Source organism: Bidens hawaiensis, unplaced genomic scaffold (genome assembly GCF_021521415.1).
Source record: "Bidens hawaiensis isolate Kalapana, Puna unplaced genomic scaffold, B.hawaiensis_p1.1 tig00011693_1, whole genome shotgun sequence".
Classification (NCBI taxonomy): domain Eukaryota; kingdom Viridiplantae; phylum Streptophyta; class Magnoliopsida; order Asterales; family Asteraceae; genus Bidens; species Bidens hawaiensis.
Genome location: NW_027491925.1, coordinates 202,033 through 218,972, shown reverse-complemented (window position 1 = coordinate 218,972; position 16,940 = coordinate 202,033). Strand labels below are relative to the sequence as shown.

At 37.7% G+C, this 16,940-nt stretch overlaps 1 protein-coding gene across 2 annotated transcripts; it reads right to left on the bottom strand.

Moving 5' to 3' along the window:
- Positions 1-357: 357 nt before the first annotated feature.
- Positions 358-3,012, bottom strand: LOC143538802 (pentatricopeptide repeat-containing protein At3g23020-like). 2 transcript variants are annotated; one of them, XM_077032271.1, is made up of 2 exons: positions 2,011-3,012; positions 358-1,590 (listed from the first exon to the last, which is right to left on the bottom strand). In XM_077032271.1, exons 1-2 carry the CDS (start codon positions 2,963-2,965, stop codon positions 467-469), a joined length of 2,079 nt encoding a protein of 692 aa, XP_076888386.1. In that variant the 5' UTR covers positions 2,966-3,012; the 3' UTR covers positions 358-466. The 2 variants fall into 2 exon arrangements, with proteins under 2 accessions (XP_076888386.1, XP_076888385.1); XM_077032270.1 differs by having other exon boundaries at positions 358-3,012.
- Between the last annotated feature and the right edge of the window lie 13,928 nt (positions 3,013-16,940).

Here is a 16,940-nt window from a genome sequence, read left to right as displayed (position 1 = left end):
AATACCAGTTGAACCCAACACCAGCTGACTCATAGTTCAAAGTTGAAACAGTGACCACATTAACATAGTAACCCGACCGGCGACCCATATAAAATCTGAATCTCTACTGGGTTTGAAAGTACCAACAGCAGCACAATTGGCCCTTACAATATCAACAATTAAATTCCCTCCAAAAGGAAAAACAGATATTCATATGAAACCATTCAAGAATATGCACCAAACGCTTAAAAAAGTTTTGTGCGGATAAAATTAAGTCTATTTGGTGCGATATTCATATTTATAATAAAAGTTAAAACATACAAATACTTGACCTGTAAACGTAAGACTAGTGATGATATCATATTAAACTTGTAAACAATAGCCTTGTAATTATGTAATTCTTTTCCAAAACTCAAAAACATTTCTATGAACATACAACAAAGTAAAACCAACATTCTAAATTATGATCTAATAATACAAAAAACTATCATCGGTCACTAATATCATGATAAACCATACCACTAACCGAATCAAGAGTCGCCATCCACACTTCCAAACCACTTTGACAATCATCTCTCCACATAATTTCAAGATTCTTAACCGCTTTCTTTGAAACACCATGTTTCATAAGAACAACACCAAGTGATTTAAAAGTCGACTCAGTCGGTTCAACACCCGATTCAATCATCTCCTTAAAGATCATTACCGCCTCCTTAAACCTACCATCTAACGCATACAATCCAAGAACATGATTATAACTCAACAAATCAGTCATCAACCCTAATTCCCTCATCTCTTTTGCTATCTCAAAAGCCTCGTCAAAGCTCCCAATTTTCTTGTACATACACAGCATCATCGCGTAAGAAAACTCATTTGCAATTCCATTTCTTTTCAACTTTTCAAAAATTTCCTCTGCTGGTTTCAACATTGACTGTTCGGTGTACAAGTCAATCATACAATTTGAACAATAAACATCCGGACCCACGTTTAATCTTTGAAGCATATAATAAGCTTCTTCTGCATCTTTCAAAAACCCAACTTTCGTGTAAAGTTTAATCAAAGAATTACATATAACTCCATTCACAGCCAACCCCGTTTGTTTCATTTCATTCACATAATGTAGAGCTCGTTCAACGTTTCCAATATCAGCATACGCATTAATCAACACACCATATGCAACCACATCAGGTTCTACATTGAATCCAATCATTTCTTCAAACAAACTCACCCCTGTTTCCAATTGACCTAATTTTACAAAACTTGAAATAACAGCACAATACGATATGCAATCGCTCACCAATCCAGATTCTTGCATTTTCCTTAAATAGAAAGTGGCTTTTTGCGGGAGATCAGCGGTTGCTAACATTTGAATGAGTGAATTGTAGCTGCATTTATCCGGGTCAACACCATATTCATCCATAATATCGACTAACCGACATGCTTCGTCATATTGTTTGTTAATGCTATACGCCTTGATCATGACATTGAACTCAAGAACGGTTGGATTCCTTCGTTCCTGACAACATTTGAAAACTTTTTCGGCTTCCAAAACATGCCCACGTTCTCCAAACGCATCAATATTCGCCGAGTAACACTCGGAACTCATATTCCCTAACTTATGAAATTGATAAAACCATAACCATGACTTTTCAAGCATACTAGACTCTATGTACATCCTAGTAAGTGAAGATTGTGTGAATTCATCTATCTTAATATCTCTTTTGTTCATCTCATTTACAAGCTCTTCCGCTTCACTAACCATACGTCTTATTGAAAAAGCACGTAAAAGTGTTCGGTAACTCACGGCATCGGGCTCAAGAGAAGCTTTTTGCATCTTTTTGAAATACCCTTTTGCCAAAATGATATTGTCATGCTTAACATGAAGTGAAATAAGTATGTTATATGTTCGTGTATCGGGTAAACATTGAAGTTGTTCCATTTTCTGCATCAATGATGCAACTTCATCTAACTGATCGTGATTACCAAACATATGAATCATTGTATTAAATGTCACTATATTTGGAACTATACCTTTTCTAAGCATTTTATCAAATGTATCAGAAGCATCTTTTAGTCTTCCAGCTTTCCCATAATTATCGATCATTGTGTTATACGTATGCACGCTTAAACAAAGATTTCTACACGCTAACCAGTTTTTATAAAACCCCTCAGCCTTTTCAAACTGACCTGCGGTTTTAAACATTTGAACAACGATCCCCATCGTCACCTCATCGGGTTCTAAACCTTTCTTGTTCATTACATCCAACCAATACATTGCTTTCTCTCTAACTCCACCTTTACTATAAACATCTATCAAAGTCCCAAAAGTCGAGTTCACATATTCAATTCCGTTATCCTCCATTTCATCCATCAACATCTCAAGTTCAACCCATCTTCTAGCCTTGCCAAGAGCCCGAATCATTACATTGTAATGAATCACATTCACCTCGTAACACCCTTTTCGTTTAAACCACTCAAATATCTCCCTAGCCCTTTCCCAAACCTCTTGCTCCTTCAATACTATAGTCATTTCCTTCTTACTTAACGTTAACTCCCACGGTTTAAACGCCTCATCCAAATCACTAATCCTATCTAAAGCTTCTAACATAGCAGGAATACACCCTCCATACCTTACCCATTTCATCAAACACCCGGTGTGCACCGTCTTCACGACCGCATTCTCGTTCAGGACTTTCGTCGAACACTTGGTGTGCAAGTTCTCCTTCCTTGACCACAATCTTTTATTCACTTGGGTTTCAACAGAACCATCTGGGTTAGGTTTTGGGGTATAAAAAACAACACTTTGTTCAAAATCAGATGGGTTTGGGGGGTGAATTTGGTGTTTCTTGATGAGTTGGTGTTCAGTTTCTTTTTGGGTACGGTGGCGTGCGAGAGGAATTGAGTTAACGGTGGTGGGTTTTTGGGTATTGAGTGGATGGATAATTGGGATGCAATTTGTGTCTAAAGGTTGAAGCTTGACGAACATTGCTTGTTGATTATGGTCAAAGAAACGTTTTGTTGGAACAGTATCTGCATCAGTTTGAACTTTGAAGATTATGAAACACCAGAATCCATGAAATTGCTTTGGGGGTTTATGAGTTTTATCCAAATGGTCGTTCAGTTCGAGTCACTGTGGATGGCGCTTTGTTTTCGTTCATGATTAGGCACATGAACTCGATTAAGCTCGGCTCGTTTTGACTTATAAAGAAGGTCCGTGCTCTTTTTCAAAAACTCGAGCTCGGTAGTTTGCTCGTGAGTTGTTTTTTAAAGCTTGGGATTGACTTAGACTCGACTCGTTTATTATTTTTAAATTAATTTGTATATGTTTTTAATTATCTTTATATATTTTAAGAAAACTTTAAACGGGCCCAATCTCACAACCCGCCTGAAACCAATTCATTTTTATGCAGGTCCGTACGTTTCCAGATCTATTTGGGCATCTAGGGCTTCTGAAACGTTATGTCAACCCTAAAGAAAACATTGTTAAGATCCTATGCACCAGTCGCTTTATAAGGATAAAGATAGAAACATAAAAGAACTTATTCTTCCATGTGGCAAACCCAATACTATTAGAAATTAAACCACTTCTTTTCCTCAACACTAAACCAATTTTCATATTTTGCAAGCTGAAGAAAAAAAAAACCTTTGATACATGATCGATTTTGGTTCATAGCCTAACGACACACAATTTCAAAATGATTTTCTAGCGCCGATGGGTGTTAATTGACCTAGACTGACCTTATGATTAAAGGTGGCAAATGGGCTGGGTTGGGTTGAACGGGTTATGGGTTGAAATGAGTCATGAGTCGAAACGGGTTAAGGTCAGAACATGTCAATTAAAAAAATACTGTTTGTTTTTTTAGATGATTTGTTTTTTACTTATATTTTGAGTTATAATTTATTTATTTTTTTTATTCTGATGGGTTTTCTATTAAGATTAAACTTCTCAATAAAATATTCAAAAAAAATAAAAAAAAATCATAACTCAAAATATAAATCAAAAACAAAAAAAGTAAAAAAAAAACTACTGTTTCCTCTGTTGTTCTCGTTTTATAAAAAAACCCACCAAGAAATCGAATCGAAAACAAAAAGATCGAAGAAACTGAAACGAAAAGCCAAAACCGAACCAAATCAATCGAAATTGAAAAAAGCGATAAAAATGAAACCGAACATAAACGAAACAAAAAACCAAAAACGAGTACGCAATCGACAAAATAAACAAAAGAAACCAAAACCCAACTCGACCAATGTGAAAACTCGTGTTGGCTTGAAACATGAACCGAACCCGTTCCAATCTAGAACATGTTCCAATCTGAAACCCGTTTCATGCCGAAACCTGTCTCGTGCGGAACGCCGTTCCGATCCGAAATTTGCCACATTTTCTTAGGACACTAACTCACATCGACCCATTTATTTATATTTGTCGAACCATTTTGACCCGAAAATAAAAAGATGGATTTTCAAGTGACCCATTTCGACCAATTTAGTTAAAATCTTTAACCTAAACCAACCCATTTAATCTTTAAAACAACTCAAATTGACCCATTTAAAATGGTTTTGGTCAAGATTGCCAACCATACTTATGATGTTCGAGAACATTAAAGAAAAAAAAATTATAACACAAAACGCATATTTGACTGATCAACGTGATGAGTGTATAAAGAAACCTTACTGGTTAGATAATCGCTCACAGGGGTCGACACACCAAGCAGAACCAATTCTAGTTCTAGACAGAAGCCATATTCCAAGCAAAATCATCAAGTTGTGAGTATCCATATTTGTAACCCGACCCATTTTGTTATTAATTCGATGTAGTTCAAACTATTATTCAATCAATAAAATATTAGAATTCTATGTCATTATATATGTTTTCTTTATACATGATAATTCAAAGTCTATTTCATGTTATATACAAGTTTCATACAAGTTATAATCGTTATTTTGGTTATTTCATGACATAATCGTAGTTAAATAAAGACTTAACCTGTAAAAAATAAAACTTCATTAACTTTTCTATTTGAGTCGGGACACGCAAATGAAATAGCCTTGTCGCGAAACAGTCATCATTTTTGCAAAACCAGAGTAGCATCGTGCTCTTGTAGTTATACTCGTTATAGCAATAGAAACCAAGTTGCCAAACATCATATGCTAATTTCCGTCTGGTTGTTAAACATCAAGAGTAAATTAGCGCAACGTGTATAACACAATGTGTAAATTGATGTCCATGTGTAAAACACAATTCGAATAATTTTGACAGCTCATAATTCCATTGGTAAATGTTAAAACACCATTTTCAAACAAACTCGTCTTAAAAAGTTTAATTAAATTGCCTTTTGTTTTTTTCTTTTAATATCGTAATATAATACTCATATTAAAGATGAAAGAACAGTTTATTTTATAGCGTATTTTTTTAAGGAACTTTCTACACCTCACTATTTTAATATGTAACTTTCAGTGACGTGGAAATCAAACTATCTCATATTTCATCGAAGGTTTCACATCATTTTTAATTATTTTTTAATTTTTGTTTCTTTTTTACCCCAACCTCGATTATACAAATAAAACGTTATATATTAACAGGAAAATAAAATTTTGTAATATTCAGGGAATATCTCATGTAATAGTAACCAACTTTTAAAAGTGTTTCAATTAGGTCACTCATGCATATTTTTCTCAAATTGGATAACTAAATCTTTAAATCAAGTTTCACCAATTTTTTTGTGTGTCAAGAAAAAAGGGCCGGGTGATACCAACAGGGGCGGACCCACATAGGTCTGATCGGGGTCCCGGGACACCGATGTTTTTTAAAAATTACTTAGAGACGGTATATTAAATTTTGTAAGGACCCCATAAAAATTAATACTTGGAACCCATACTATTAACATTGAACTGGTACAGTGGAAAGTCCCTTGTTTTACTTGTGAGAAGTTGTAGGTTCAAGCCCCATCATACTCCTCTTTTGTTGTTTTTTTAATATCCTAGTCTTAGTTATTCAGTTAGGGTATTTGTGCTTTTTGTTAGTTTCTCTCATATGGTCATTATCACCATGCAACATATATAATGTTAACATGGATTTTGCATATTCTTTTATTATTTACCTTGTGTATGTATATTATAATTAATCATTTATTTGTGTTAGAGTTATTTTTTCATGTTTTGGTCAATTATGTAAGACCATATATATAGATTACGTTCATGTTTTTCGGGTATGAATTAAAAGTGTATGTTTCATCTAGTTTGTAATTTAGATTCTTTCTACTTACTCGTTTCCAATGACACCATAGTTCCGTGTTTTATTATGTTCCTCGCCTCGACCCAACCCGAATAACGACCGACCTGAAAAATTTTGTAAACCGAAAAAATTGGGACCCCATTGACAAAAAATCCTGGGTCCGCCACTGGATACCAAATTGGATTTAGGCTATAGAAATTTAAAATGTACTGCTTTCATGCATGGGTCTGACCAAATGCCACCTTTATAACAATACTAATTTCAAAATTAGGTATTCAAAATAACCCCCCTCCTTTGCATGCGTGATAATGTTTCTACTTGATAATTTTTGACCATTTATTAAACTAAAACTGTTATCTATATATAGAAACTTTTGTAACCCATTAATTATTCATGCTTCAAGATATGTAATTGTAAATGGTTGTGAGAGGGGGACCCGCACTCTCTCCCCACTTCCCCGTCTGCTGCCATGGACTTCGTCTGTGCACTTGGGCGCCACAAAGCTGGAGTCAATCTGCCTCCTATGCCACATAATCTGGACCTCAAAGATTGAAACCCGTTGTAGTTGTTGTTATCTTATATGTCTTTCTCATCATTGTCGTATCTTTCTATACCATAGTCCTTGGTTATTGTCTTAGGTTGTGTTTGTTTTTGCTTATAAGGTCTTCAAGGAGCATACGTCCGCGGGCGCGCAGACATAAACTCTTGAAGACTGTTTGTTTTTAAATTAAAAAAAGATCTGAAAACTGCTTTTATGGTCTTAAAAAATATGTTTTTTTTCACCATCTTCACACTTCTTAACATCATACCAAGTACCAACACCCATTGTCCAACACCACCACCACCCACCGTCCGCCACCACCACCACCATCCACCGTCCACCGCTACCACCACCCACCGCCAACGTCCGCCGCCGCCACCGTCCGCCGCCACCGTCCACCGCCACCACCACCCACCGTACGTCGCCGCCACCACCACCACCACCCAACACCACTGTCAACAACTCACCACCACTACCGTTAACCACCCACCACCACCCCTGTCGGCCACAACCACCGTCTACTACCACCACCATCCACCACCACCCACCGTCCGTCGCCACCACCACCCGCCACCACCACCACCCACCACCGCCACCACCACCACCCGCCACAACCATCCACCACCCACCACCACCGTTCATCACCACCACCACCCATTGTCGGCCACCACACGTTCCACCACCCACCACCACAACCGTCCATCACCACCACCCACCGTTCACCGCCTACCACAATTGTCTACCACCACCCACTTCCATAGTTCGTACACCACTACCAATTATTTTAGCAGTCTACAAACGTTAAATGACTTTTATTTACTGTAATATATATGATATCTAACTACTTTTCAACTTATGCAGACGATATCCAGTTTATAAAACAAACAGTATTATATTTTCAGGTTGCAGACCTTCAGACCACATCTTCAGTTACAGACATTAAATCAGATAAAATCAGATTGCAGACATTTTTTGTCTTAAAAAACAAACAGCACCTTAATCTTATTATATAAATCAAAACGCAAACATACAAACTCTTTTATGCACAATATTAAAGAAATAACAAGTGGTTCAACTTTCTTTCATTAAATCTTAATTGTTACGCACATTTTATTCAACTTGGTTGCAACACATTACAACGCTTATTAAACCAAACTTTTCAATGATCCTTTTACTTTGAAAAGGTATTACATGTTAACATACTTTAGTACATAGACAAACAAAGGAAGATACGCATTGTGACATGCCATGAGGGTTCCATGCCATGCACTTAGCATAACAATCGTCAACGTCGCAGAAAAACACTGGAATAAACTTCTTGCAAAGTTTATTTGCATCACCAGCTGGTAGATCCTCTCCTGTATTCAATATAAAAACTATGCATGTATTATCTTTTTATCATACTAGTTAGCTAATTATACGAAAGAAAACAGTATTCAAAAATTAATACCTGCGGAAGCCAATGTGTTTGCCGCAAATAAGATGACTAACATGAAGATTATCACGTGTTTCATGTCTAGACTGTTTAAATGATCTTCCTTAAACAATTAATAAAGTTGATGGTGTTTTTAAGAGTTCATATAAGGGCATATATATACACACAAGGAGTTTGCGAGGAAAATTCATTGTGGTGAATTTGATATTAAATATCGTGGATTTGATATATATCTTTCTAATAATTATATATTGAATGTTGCGGATTTTATATTAAATGGCATACTCTGGCGAATAGGTGGCACCTGGTGTGATGGAGGAGACTAGGCAAATAGACAGCGATTCCTTGAATTAACAGGTTTTACCTCACAGCATTGTCGTGTTTTCAAGCGAGTGTTCACGGACATTGGCATTAGGTGAAGGTTTTCCACGATTCGAATGTGAGTTTATCCCGATGTGGTGAATTTCGCTAGTAGCCCGATTCGTTGGCCGTTAAAGATATGTATAACAAAACTTCAAATGTTTAATTATTGTATTCAACACCCGCCGCATTGTGGCGGTGCATTAATATTTATTGGGTTGCTATGTGTTAAGTTTGTTAGGATACCTACACTAAGTTACAAAAATTAAATGCGTCAACACACATAAAACAATGGCAATACTAATATGGCTTATAATTTGGTTTAAATAATAAACAAGGCTTAAAAAAATAAGCATATTCATGCTTCTAAAACAAATAAATAAAAGAAGAGGTTTAAAAAAAGAGTGATTGGTTGTTTTGACTAAACTATATAAAAACAAAAGGTTGTATATTATATTAACAGGGAAATTGTAACGATGTAAGGTTCCATTTTCCACTAATTAAAGAAAACAATGGCGCACGCATAAACTAAATGATGTTTTGTTACAGCATATATGCATGCCAAGAAAGCTTATTAATCTCAATACTATTGAAAGCACAACTTAATTTAGTTATCGCATACTCAAGTAATTGCCACACTCCACATGTTTATATTTGGTTCCAATCTTGTAGGTAATGTAATTAGCAAAATGTAGAGGTATGAAATTAGCTAAGGTTACATGGACGCATGAAGAAAAAATAGTGTATCTGTAGGAAATCACAACTATATATGTGTAAGTTCGTTGTTAACATTGTACATGTTAATTAATGTTTTGTCGTTGGCTAGTACTAGTTAAAATGGGATACTTTTTACGATATAGTGATACAATTAAATTCATTAAATGAAAAAATCCAAGTCTTCTTGCAATATATACTTAATGCATTGATCACATCCTTTTAGTTTTTTTTTTTTTTTTTGAAAATTGACTTTCATTAAAAACAGACACAACCAACGACTATCACCAAGACGGAGAAAGACGCTGAAATCCAAAAACCAAAACCAACGATCACGTTACATCAAATAAACACCAACTTTTTCCAATCCACTACCCCTATCTTAGATCTATTTTTGTACCAAAGAAAACCCAAAGATTTTATATCCGCAACCATTTCTGCCACCTTAGTGTTCTTGCCCGAAAAAATCTTTTCATTCCTAGCCCGCCAAATCCTCCAACAAGTAATGATGACAATTCCATGAATAATCAATCTTTTATTCCCCGTCGCACCACAAACCTTATGCACTTCCACCAAATCATTGACATGAAAAACAAAAGATCTAGGGATGTTGCACCATGAACCAATCGCATTCCAAACGGCCATAGAAATGAAACACCCGGTTAACAAGTGCTCGAGCGATTCCTCATTACTTTCACATAAAGCGCAACTATGATCATCACAATACAAATGACGTCTAGCTAAAGCCTGCTTGGTTGGAAGGCTATCCAGAACGGCCCTCCACATAAAAATATTACATTTTTTCGGGACCCAATTGCTCCATTGGAAACTGGAACTCCCAGCATCCTCAACGGACCGCACCATCCATCTTTTAATCGCTGAAACCTCGAACTCTTTGCAGCTACCAACCGCCCAAGACCATGAATCTTCACGGTCAACCATCACCACCTCTTGAAGGAGATCTTCCAACTCCTGCTTCTCGAACACCTCCTGTTGGGAGCAAGGAGCTCTAAGCCAATCCCACACAATGCGACTAGAAGATCCAGTGACCACCAACCGATCAGCTAACAAGACATTTTTATGTTTTTCTACCGCATATAAGGACGGACACTTGTCCATAACCGGCGCCGAACCCAACCACAAATCCGTCCAAAACCGAACTTGGCGACCATTCCCAACTGTGGCCCGGATCACTCTATTAAAACCCACACCATCAACCTTAAATTTGTTCCAGAACATAACACAATTCTTCCAAACCCCGGGAACTCCATTATTAACCGGAGCAAGCCCCCAACAGCGCGAGGACCCGTGAATAGACAACACTACTCTTCTCCACATCGCGTGCTGATCATTTAGAAATCTCCCAAGCCATTTAGTAATCAGCGCTTGATTATTAACCTCTAAACGAGCGATACCTAAACCCCCTTCTTTTATAGGTTTGGTGACTACCTCCCAAGCCACCCATGACATCTTCCTCACTTCATCCGAACCACCCCATAAGAACCTTCTCATCAAAGCTTCTAAATCATTGGTAACCTTCTTGGGTGCCTTAAAAAGCGAAAAATAATAAGTGGGAAGACTATCCAGCACCGATTTAATAAGGGTTTACCGACCAGCCATAGATAACGAATTAACTTTCCATTTAGATAGCCTCTTCTTGAACTTGGACACAACCGGTTCCCAATTAACCACCCTATTCATGTTAGCGCCAACCATAATCCCTAGATAAGAAAACGGGATTCTACCCGGCTTACAACCCATGAAACCGGCTTGGATATCGATCTCACCATCTTCTACACCTACTCCAAATAACACTGATTTATGGAGATTAATCTTTAGCCCCGAACACAAGTAAAATATACGAAGAATACGTTTCAAGTTATCAAAATTAAAAGAAGACCACTCTCCCATAATCATAGCATCATCCGCATAAAAAAGATGGGATAAAGTAGGACCTTCATTAGGAAGAGTAATACCATGAAACGCACCTATATCACAGGCTTGTTTCAACATACCTGAAAAAGCCTCCATCAGAATAATAAAAAGAAAAGGCGATAGCGGGTCACCTTGACGAATGCCTTTATGACATCCAAATTCGAATGTAGGAGATCCATTAACAAGAACAGACGATCTGCTCGCCAACAAGATACCACTAATCCAATCGCACCAAACCGAAGGAAAACCCATCTGAGAAAGAACCGACAACAAGAACTCCCAATTCACATTATCAAAGGCTTTATCGAAGTCAATCTTGAACATAAAAATTCTTCTTTCCCTCTTCTTAGCCCAAGCAATAACCTCATTAGCCACCAAAGGGCCATCAAGAATATATCTCCCGGATAAGAAAGCCGACTGATGTTCTGAGACAATCTTATTCATAACCGTTTTGAGTCGATTCACTAACACCTTCGACACAGTCTTTAAAATACAACCAATGAGACTTATCGGTCTAAAATCCCCCAAAGAAGACGGATTGTTTACCTTAGGAATTAAGGTGATAAAAGACGAACCAACCCCCGAGCAAAAACTTTTAACCTTATGAAAATGATCAAGAATATCCACAAAATTCTTCTCGAACAACTCCCAATAAAACCGAATGAACCTAAAATTAAAACCATCCGGCCCAGGAGCTTTGTCACCACCGCAATCAAAAACCGCCTTCTTGATCTCATGCACGGAAAAATCACTGATCAAAAAATCCGCCTCCACCGAAGACAAGACCGAAAACCCATATCCAATCAACCGAGGCCGATGTGTAATAGATTCTTTAAACTTACCAGCAAAGAATCGCAAAACTTCCTTTTTAATGATAACCGGGTTTGTTTCCCACGCCCCATTCACTTCCAAACCCGGAAAATAATTTGAAGCTTTACGTTTATTAATAAAACCGTGAAAAAATCGAGAATTTTCGTCTCCATGAATCGCCCAATTACACCGAGCCTTTTGCTTCAAATCCCGGTAATAATGATTATCCAACTCGCCTAGCCGTCTTTTAATTTCGCTTAAAGACCATGTCTCTTCTTCCAACAAATCCCGGACCTCCAAGGTTTGGTCCAAGTCACGCAACTCTTGCTCCAATAAAACCCTTTCCTCCTTTTCTTTGGCTTTACAATCGATCGCCCATCTAGTGATAGCAGCACGCAAAGCTTTAAATTTATACAGCAATCTCGCGTCCGGAGAACCATGAAACGAGCCATCAACAAGCGTCTTCTTAACCAACGTCCCAAAATCCTCTCTACCAAGCCATGAATTGAAAAACCTAAACGGTTTGGGACCATAGTTCTTGGAAGAACCAATTTTCAAAACCAACGGACTATGATCCGGCTTATTCCTTTCGAGAGCAATATACTCCGCACACGGCCATTCCATAAAGAAATCCCAATTAACGAAGATTCTGTCAATACGGCTTAATTTATTTCCTGCTTTAAAAGTAAAACGCCTCCCTTTCAAGGAGTACTCGTGAAGATTCGAATCATCAATGAAGTCGTTAAACTCATTGGCCTCACCCACATTAAACAAAGAATTCCGCCTATCCTCAGCACACCGAACCGAGTTAAAATCTCCTGCCACAATCCACCTCCCATTACCCTCCTCGATCAAATCACGAATTTCCCCCCAAAGAGCTCGTTTAGTAACTAGATTTTGAGGAGAATAAACATTGAGAATATGATACGAGCTACTCTTTCCTTTCACAGTGCCCGAAACTAGAAGCCAATTATTATTCTTGACCACCCTTTCCATACGAAAGACTTGAGAATCCCAGATCGATAATAACCCACCCGACCTTCCAGATGAAGTAACCCAATCAAAAGAATACTCACCATAACCCCAAAACCGTCCCACATCCACAGAATCCAAGGAAACAAATTGCGACTCTTGTAAGACAATAAAACTAACCTCGTGATGGACTCGAAGACCTCGAATCCAATCGGCTTTGCTAGAACTCCCTAACCCACGAATGTTCAGAGAAAAAACATTCATTGAACACCTTCTTGATAGCCTTCGGAAACAAGAACCTCTTTAACATTAGAAACAAAATCTTGCAAATTCTCAACGCCTAACGCCTTACTCAGCTCAATGGTCTTCTCCAACTCCACCTCAATCGGACCTTGGTGTTGCACCGGATCTATACCTCTACCATTCATCGAGGCCTCCGCAGTCTCTCCCTCGATGTCTCGAACCACCTCCGTATTAGTAGACATCCCTTTGTTAAGATCCGGTGTTAAGAACACTCCTTCAACACCTGTCTCGTTACCCCTAGTAACATCCGAAGGCACGTGCATAATACCGATAAACCTATCAAGATCAAACATATCTTTATCCTCCCTTGGTCTCTTCTTAGGACGCTCCCTAGAACCACTACCCCCACTCCGATTAGAAAATAAAGACTTACGTCTGAAAGACTTACCTCTTGCCCCATTTATCCAGCTTCCTAGCTATATAGGAACCTTCGTAACGACCAAAACTACCCATAACATCTTTTAAGTCTCGCGAAGAACACTTTGGGGGAAGATTTGAGACAAAGAACTTCGATAAAACCTTGTTATTACCTTGAGCCTGATGACCATTCCTTTTCCCTTTCCGATTACGTGGATGTTCCCATTCTTCTGAATCCATGCCGCCGAGGATCGTGGTCAAAGCAGCAGGGTTGGAAGCTGGGCGGTTTTCCCGGTGAGATGTGGTGGTGGCTGAGGTGAGGCGGAGAGCCGGTTTTCCGGCTGGGTCGGGACGGCGACTGTGGAGGTTGGTGGCTGACTGTGGAGGGTGGTGGCTGAGTGGCTGGGTCGGGGCGGTAACTGTGGAGGGAGATGGCTGAGGTGGGAGTTCCCGGTGAGATGTGGTGATCCCCTTAGTTATTTATTGTAAAAAGTTTTATAATTTTAGAAAGTTGCAATGTAAAGAACTCAAGATAATTTTAGAAAGTTACTTAAGATTGTATTTGTCTAGCTTTTATTAACTTTACCTTTTGAGACATGTGCAGTGTTTTAATGAAGTGTGTGTGTTCGTGGAGAGACTAAGAGAAATCAGTTGAATGGTAGAAGTTTTGGATAAAAGTTTAGAAAAAGTACACAGTGGCAAACAGGGGCGGACCCACATAGTTCCCATCGGGTCCCGGGACACCAATGTTTTTTAAAAATTACTTATAGACGATATATTAAATTTTGTAAGGGCCCCATAAAAATTAATACTTGGAACTCATAGTATTAAGGCTGAACTAGTCTAATGGAAAGTCCCTTGTTTTTTCTTTGAGATGTTGCAGGTTCAAGTCTCACCATACCTTAGGGTATTGTGTTTTTTCTTTAGTTTATCCCATATAACCATTATCACTTTAGTTTATCCCATATAACCATTATTACCATGCAACATATATAATGACAACATGAGTTTTACATATACTTAAATTATTTATCTTGTGTATGTATATTATAATTAATCATTTATTTGTGTAAGAGTTAGTTTTTCATGTCTTGTTTATTCATGTAAGACCATATATATATATAGCTTACGCTTATGTTTTTCGGGTATGAATAAAAATGAATTAAAAGTGTATGTTCTATCTAGTTTCTAATCTATACTCTTTCTACTTACTCGTTTCCGATGACACCATATTTTCGTGTTTTATTATGTTCCTCCTCTCGACCCGACCCGAATAACGACCGACCAAAAAATTTTGTAAACCGGAAAAATTGGGACCCCATTGACAAAAAATCCTGGGTCCGCCACTGGTGGCAAATACTAAGTAGAAGAATTTAAAATGGATTTCAAGTGTAAGGTTGAAGAGGGAAAAGAAAATTCTGAGAGAGATTGAAGAAATCAACGAAAAAGTAGACGAGGGAAAGTACAAAGTGGAAGAACATAAGGAAAAGATTGCGTGTGAAGTAGAAGAAGCCATGGAGAAGTTCAATGATAAAACACATGAGGTCGATCAAGTAGAAAATAGAAGAATTGAAGGAAAAGATGGAGTCTGAAGTAGAAGAAGCTAAAGGGGAGGTCAAGAAAAAACAATACGAGCTGAGGCCACACATATATAAGAAGAATTAAAGGGAAAAGATTGAGTGTGACGTAGACGTGGCTAAAGAGGAGGTCAAGGAAAAACAATACGAGAGTAAGCATAAATAGAAGAATTGAAGGAAAAGATCGAGTGTGAAGTGGAGGAGGCCAAGCTAGTATAAAACAGAAGAATTGAAGGAAAAGATCGTGTGCGAAGTAGAAGAGGTTAAAGTGGAGGTTAAGGAAAAACAATACGAGGCCAAGTATATAATATAAGATTTGAAGGAAAAGATCAAGTGTGAAGCGAAGGAGGCTAAAGAGGACATCAAGGATAAAATATTCGAAGCAAAGTACAAAAGTGAACAACACAAGGAAAAGCTTAAGGGGGAAATAGAGGAGATTGAGTACGAAATAGAAGAATTCGAGGAGAAGGCCGAGTGTAAAGTTAGGTTTAGGCTATGGAAATTCAAAATGTACCACCCCCATGGATCTGACAGAATGCCACCTTTATTATAACAAATATTCATTTCACAATTAGCTATTCAAAACAAACCACCACCTTTGCAATTGCATACATGATAATGCTTCTTAATTCTTGATAAGTTTTTACCATTTGTTAAACTAAAGCCGAAACACATCTATATATAGAAAATTTTGTAATTTGTTTACATTATTCATGCTTCTAGATATATAATTGTAAATGCTTGTGAGAGGACACACACGCTCCGTTTCCCGTCTGCAGCCATGGACTTCGTCCATGCACTCGGGCGCCACAACGCTGGAGTCAATCCACCTCTCGTCCGACTCTGGCCTATGCCACATAATCCAGACCTCAAAGGTTGGAACCCATTAAATCTTACATGTTACACACACTTTGTTCAACTTGGTTGCAACACATTACAATGCTTATTAAACCAAACTTTTCATTAATATTCCTTTTACTTTGAAAAGGTATTACATCGTTAACATACTTTAGTACATAGGCAAACAAAGGAAAATACGCATTGTGACATGCCATGAGGGTTCCATGCCATGTACTTATCATAACACTCGTGAACGTTGCAGAAAAACATTGGAATAAACTTCTTGCAAAGTTTATTTGCATCACCAGCTGGTAGCTCCTTTCCTGTATTCAATAAAATACTATGCATGTATTATCTTTTTTTTTATCATACTAGCTAATTTATAAGAAAGAAAACCGTATTTAAAAAATTAATACCTGCGGAAGCCAATGTGTTAACTGCAAATAAGATGACTAACATGAAGATTATCGTGTGTTTCATGTCTAGACTGTTTGAATGATCTTTCTTAAAAGATTAATAAAGTTGATGGTGTTTCTAAGAGTTCATATAAGGGCATTTATATACACAAGGAGTTTGCTAGGAAAATTAATTTCGGAGGATTTGATATTAAATAACAGGGATTTGATATATATCTTTCTTATAATTATATATTGACTCTTGCGGATTTTATATTAAATAGCATACTCTGGCGAATAGGTGGCACCTGGTAATGATGGAGGAGACTAGGCAAATAGATGGCGATTCCTGAAACTTAACATGTTTTACCTTACCGCATTGTCATGCTTTCGAGCGAGTGATCACGGGCATTGGCCTTAGGTGAAGGTTTTCCCCAGTTCGAATGTGAGTTTATCCAGATGTGGTGAATTTCCCCAGTATCCTGTTTGG

Bases quoted from the DNA above. Each gene is read 5' to 3' on its own strand.
- LOC143538802 (XM_077032270.1), bottom strand. From the start codon at position 2,965: ATGTTCGTCAAGCTTCAACCTTTAGACACAAATTGCATCCCAATTATC.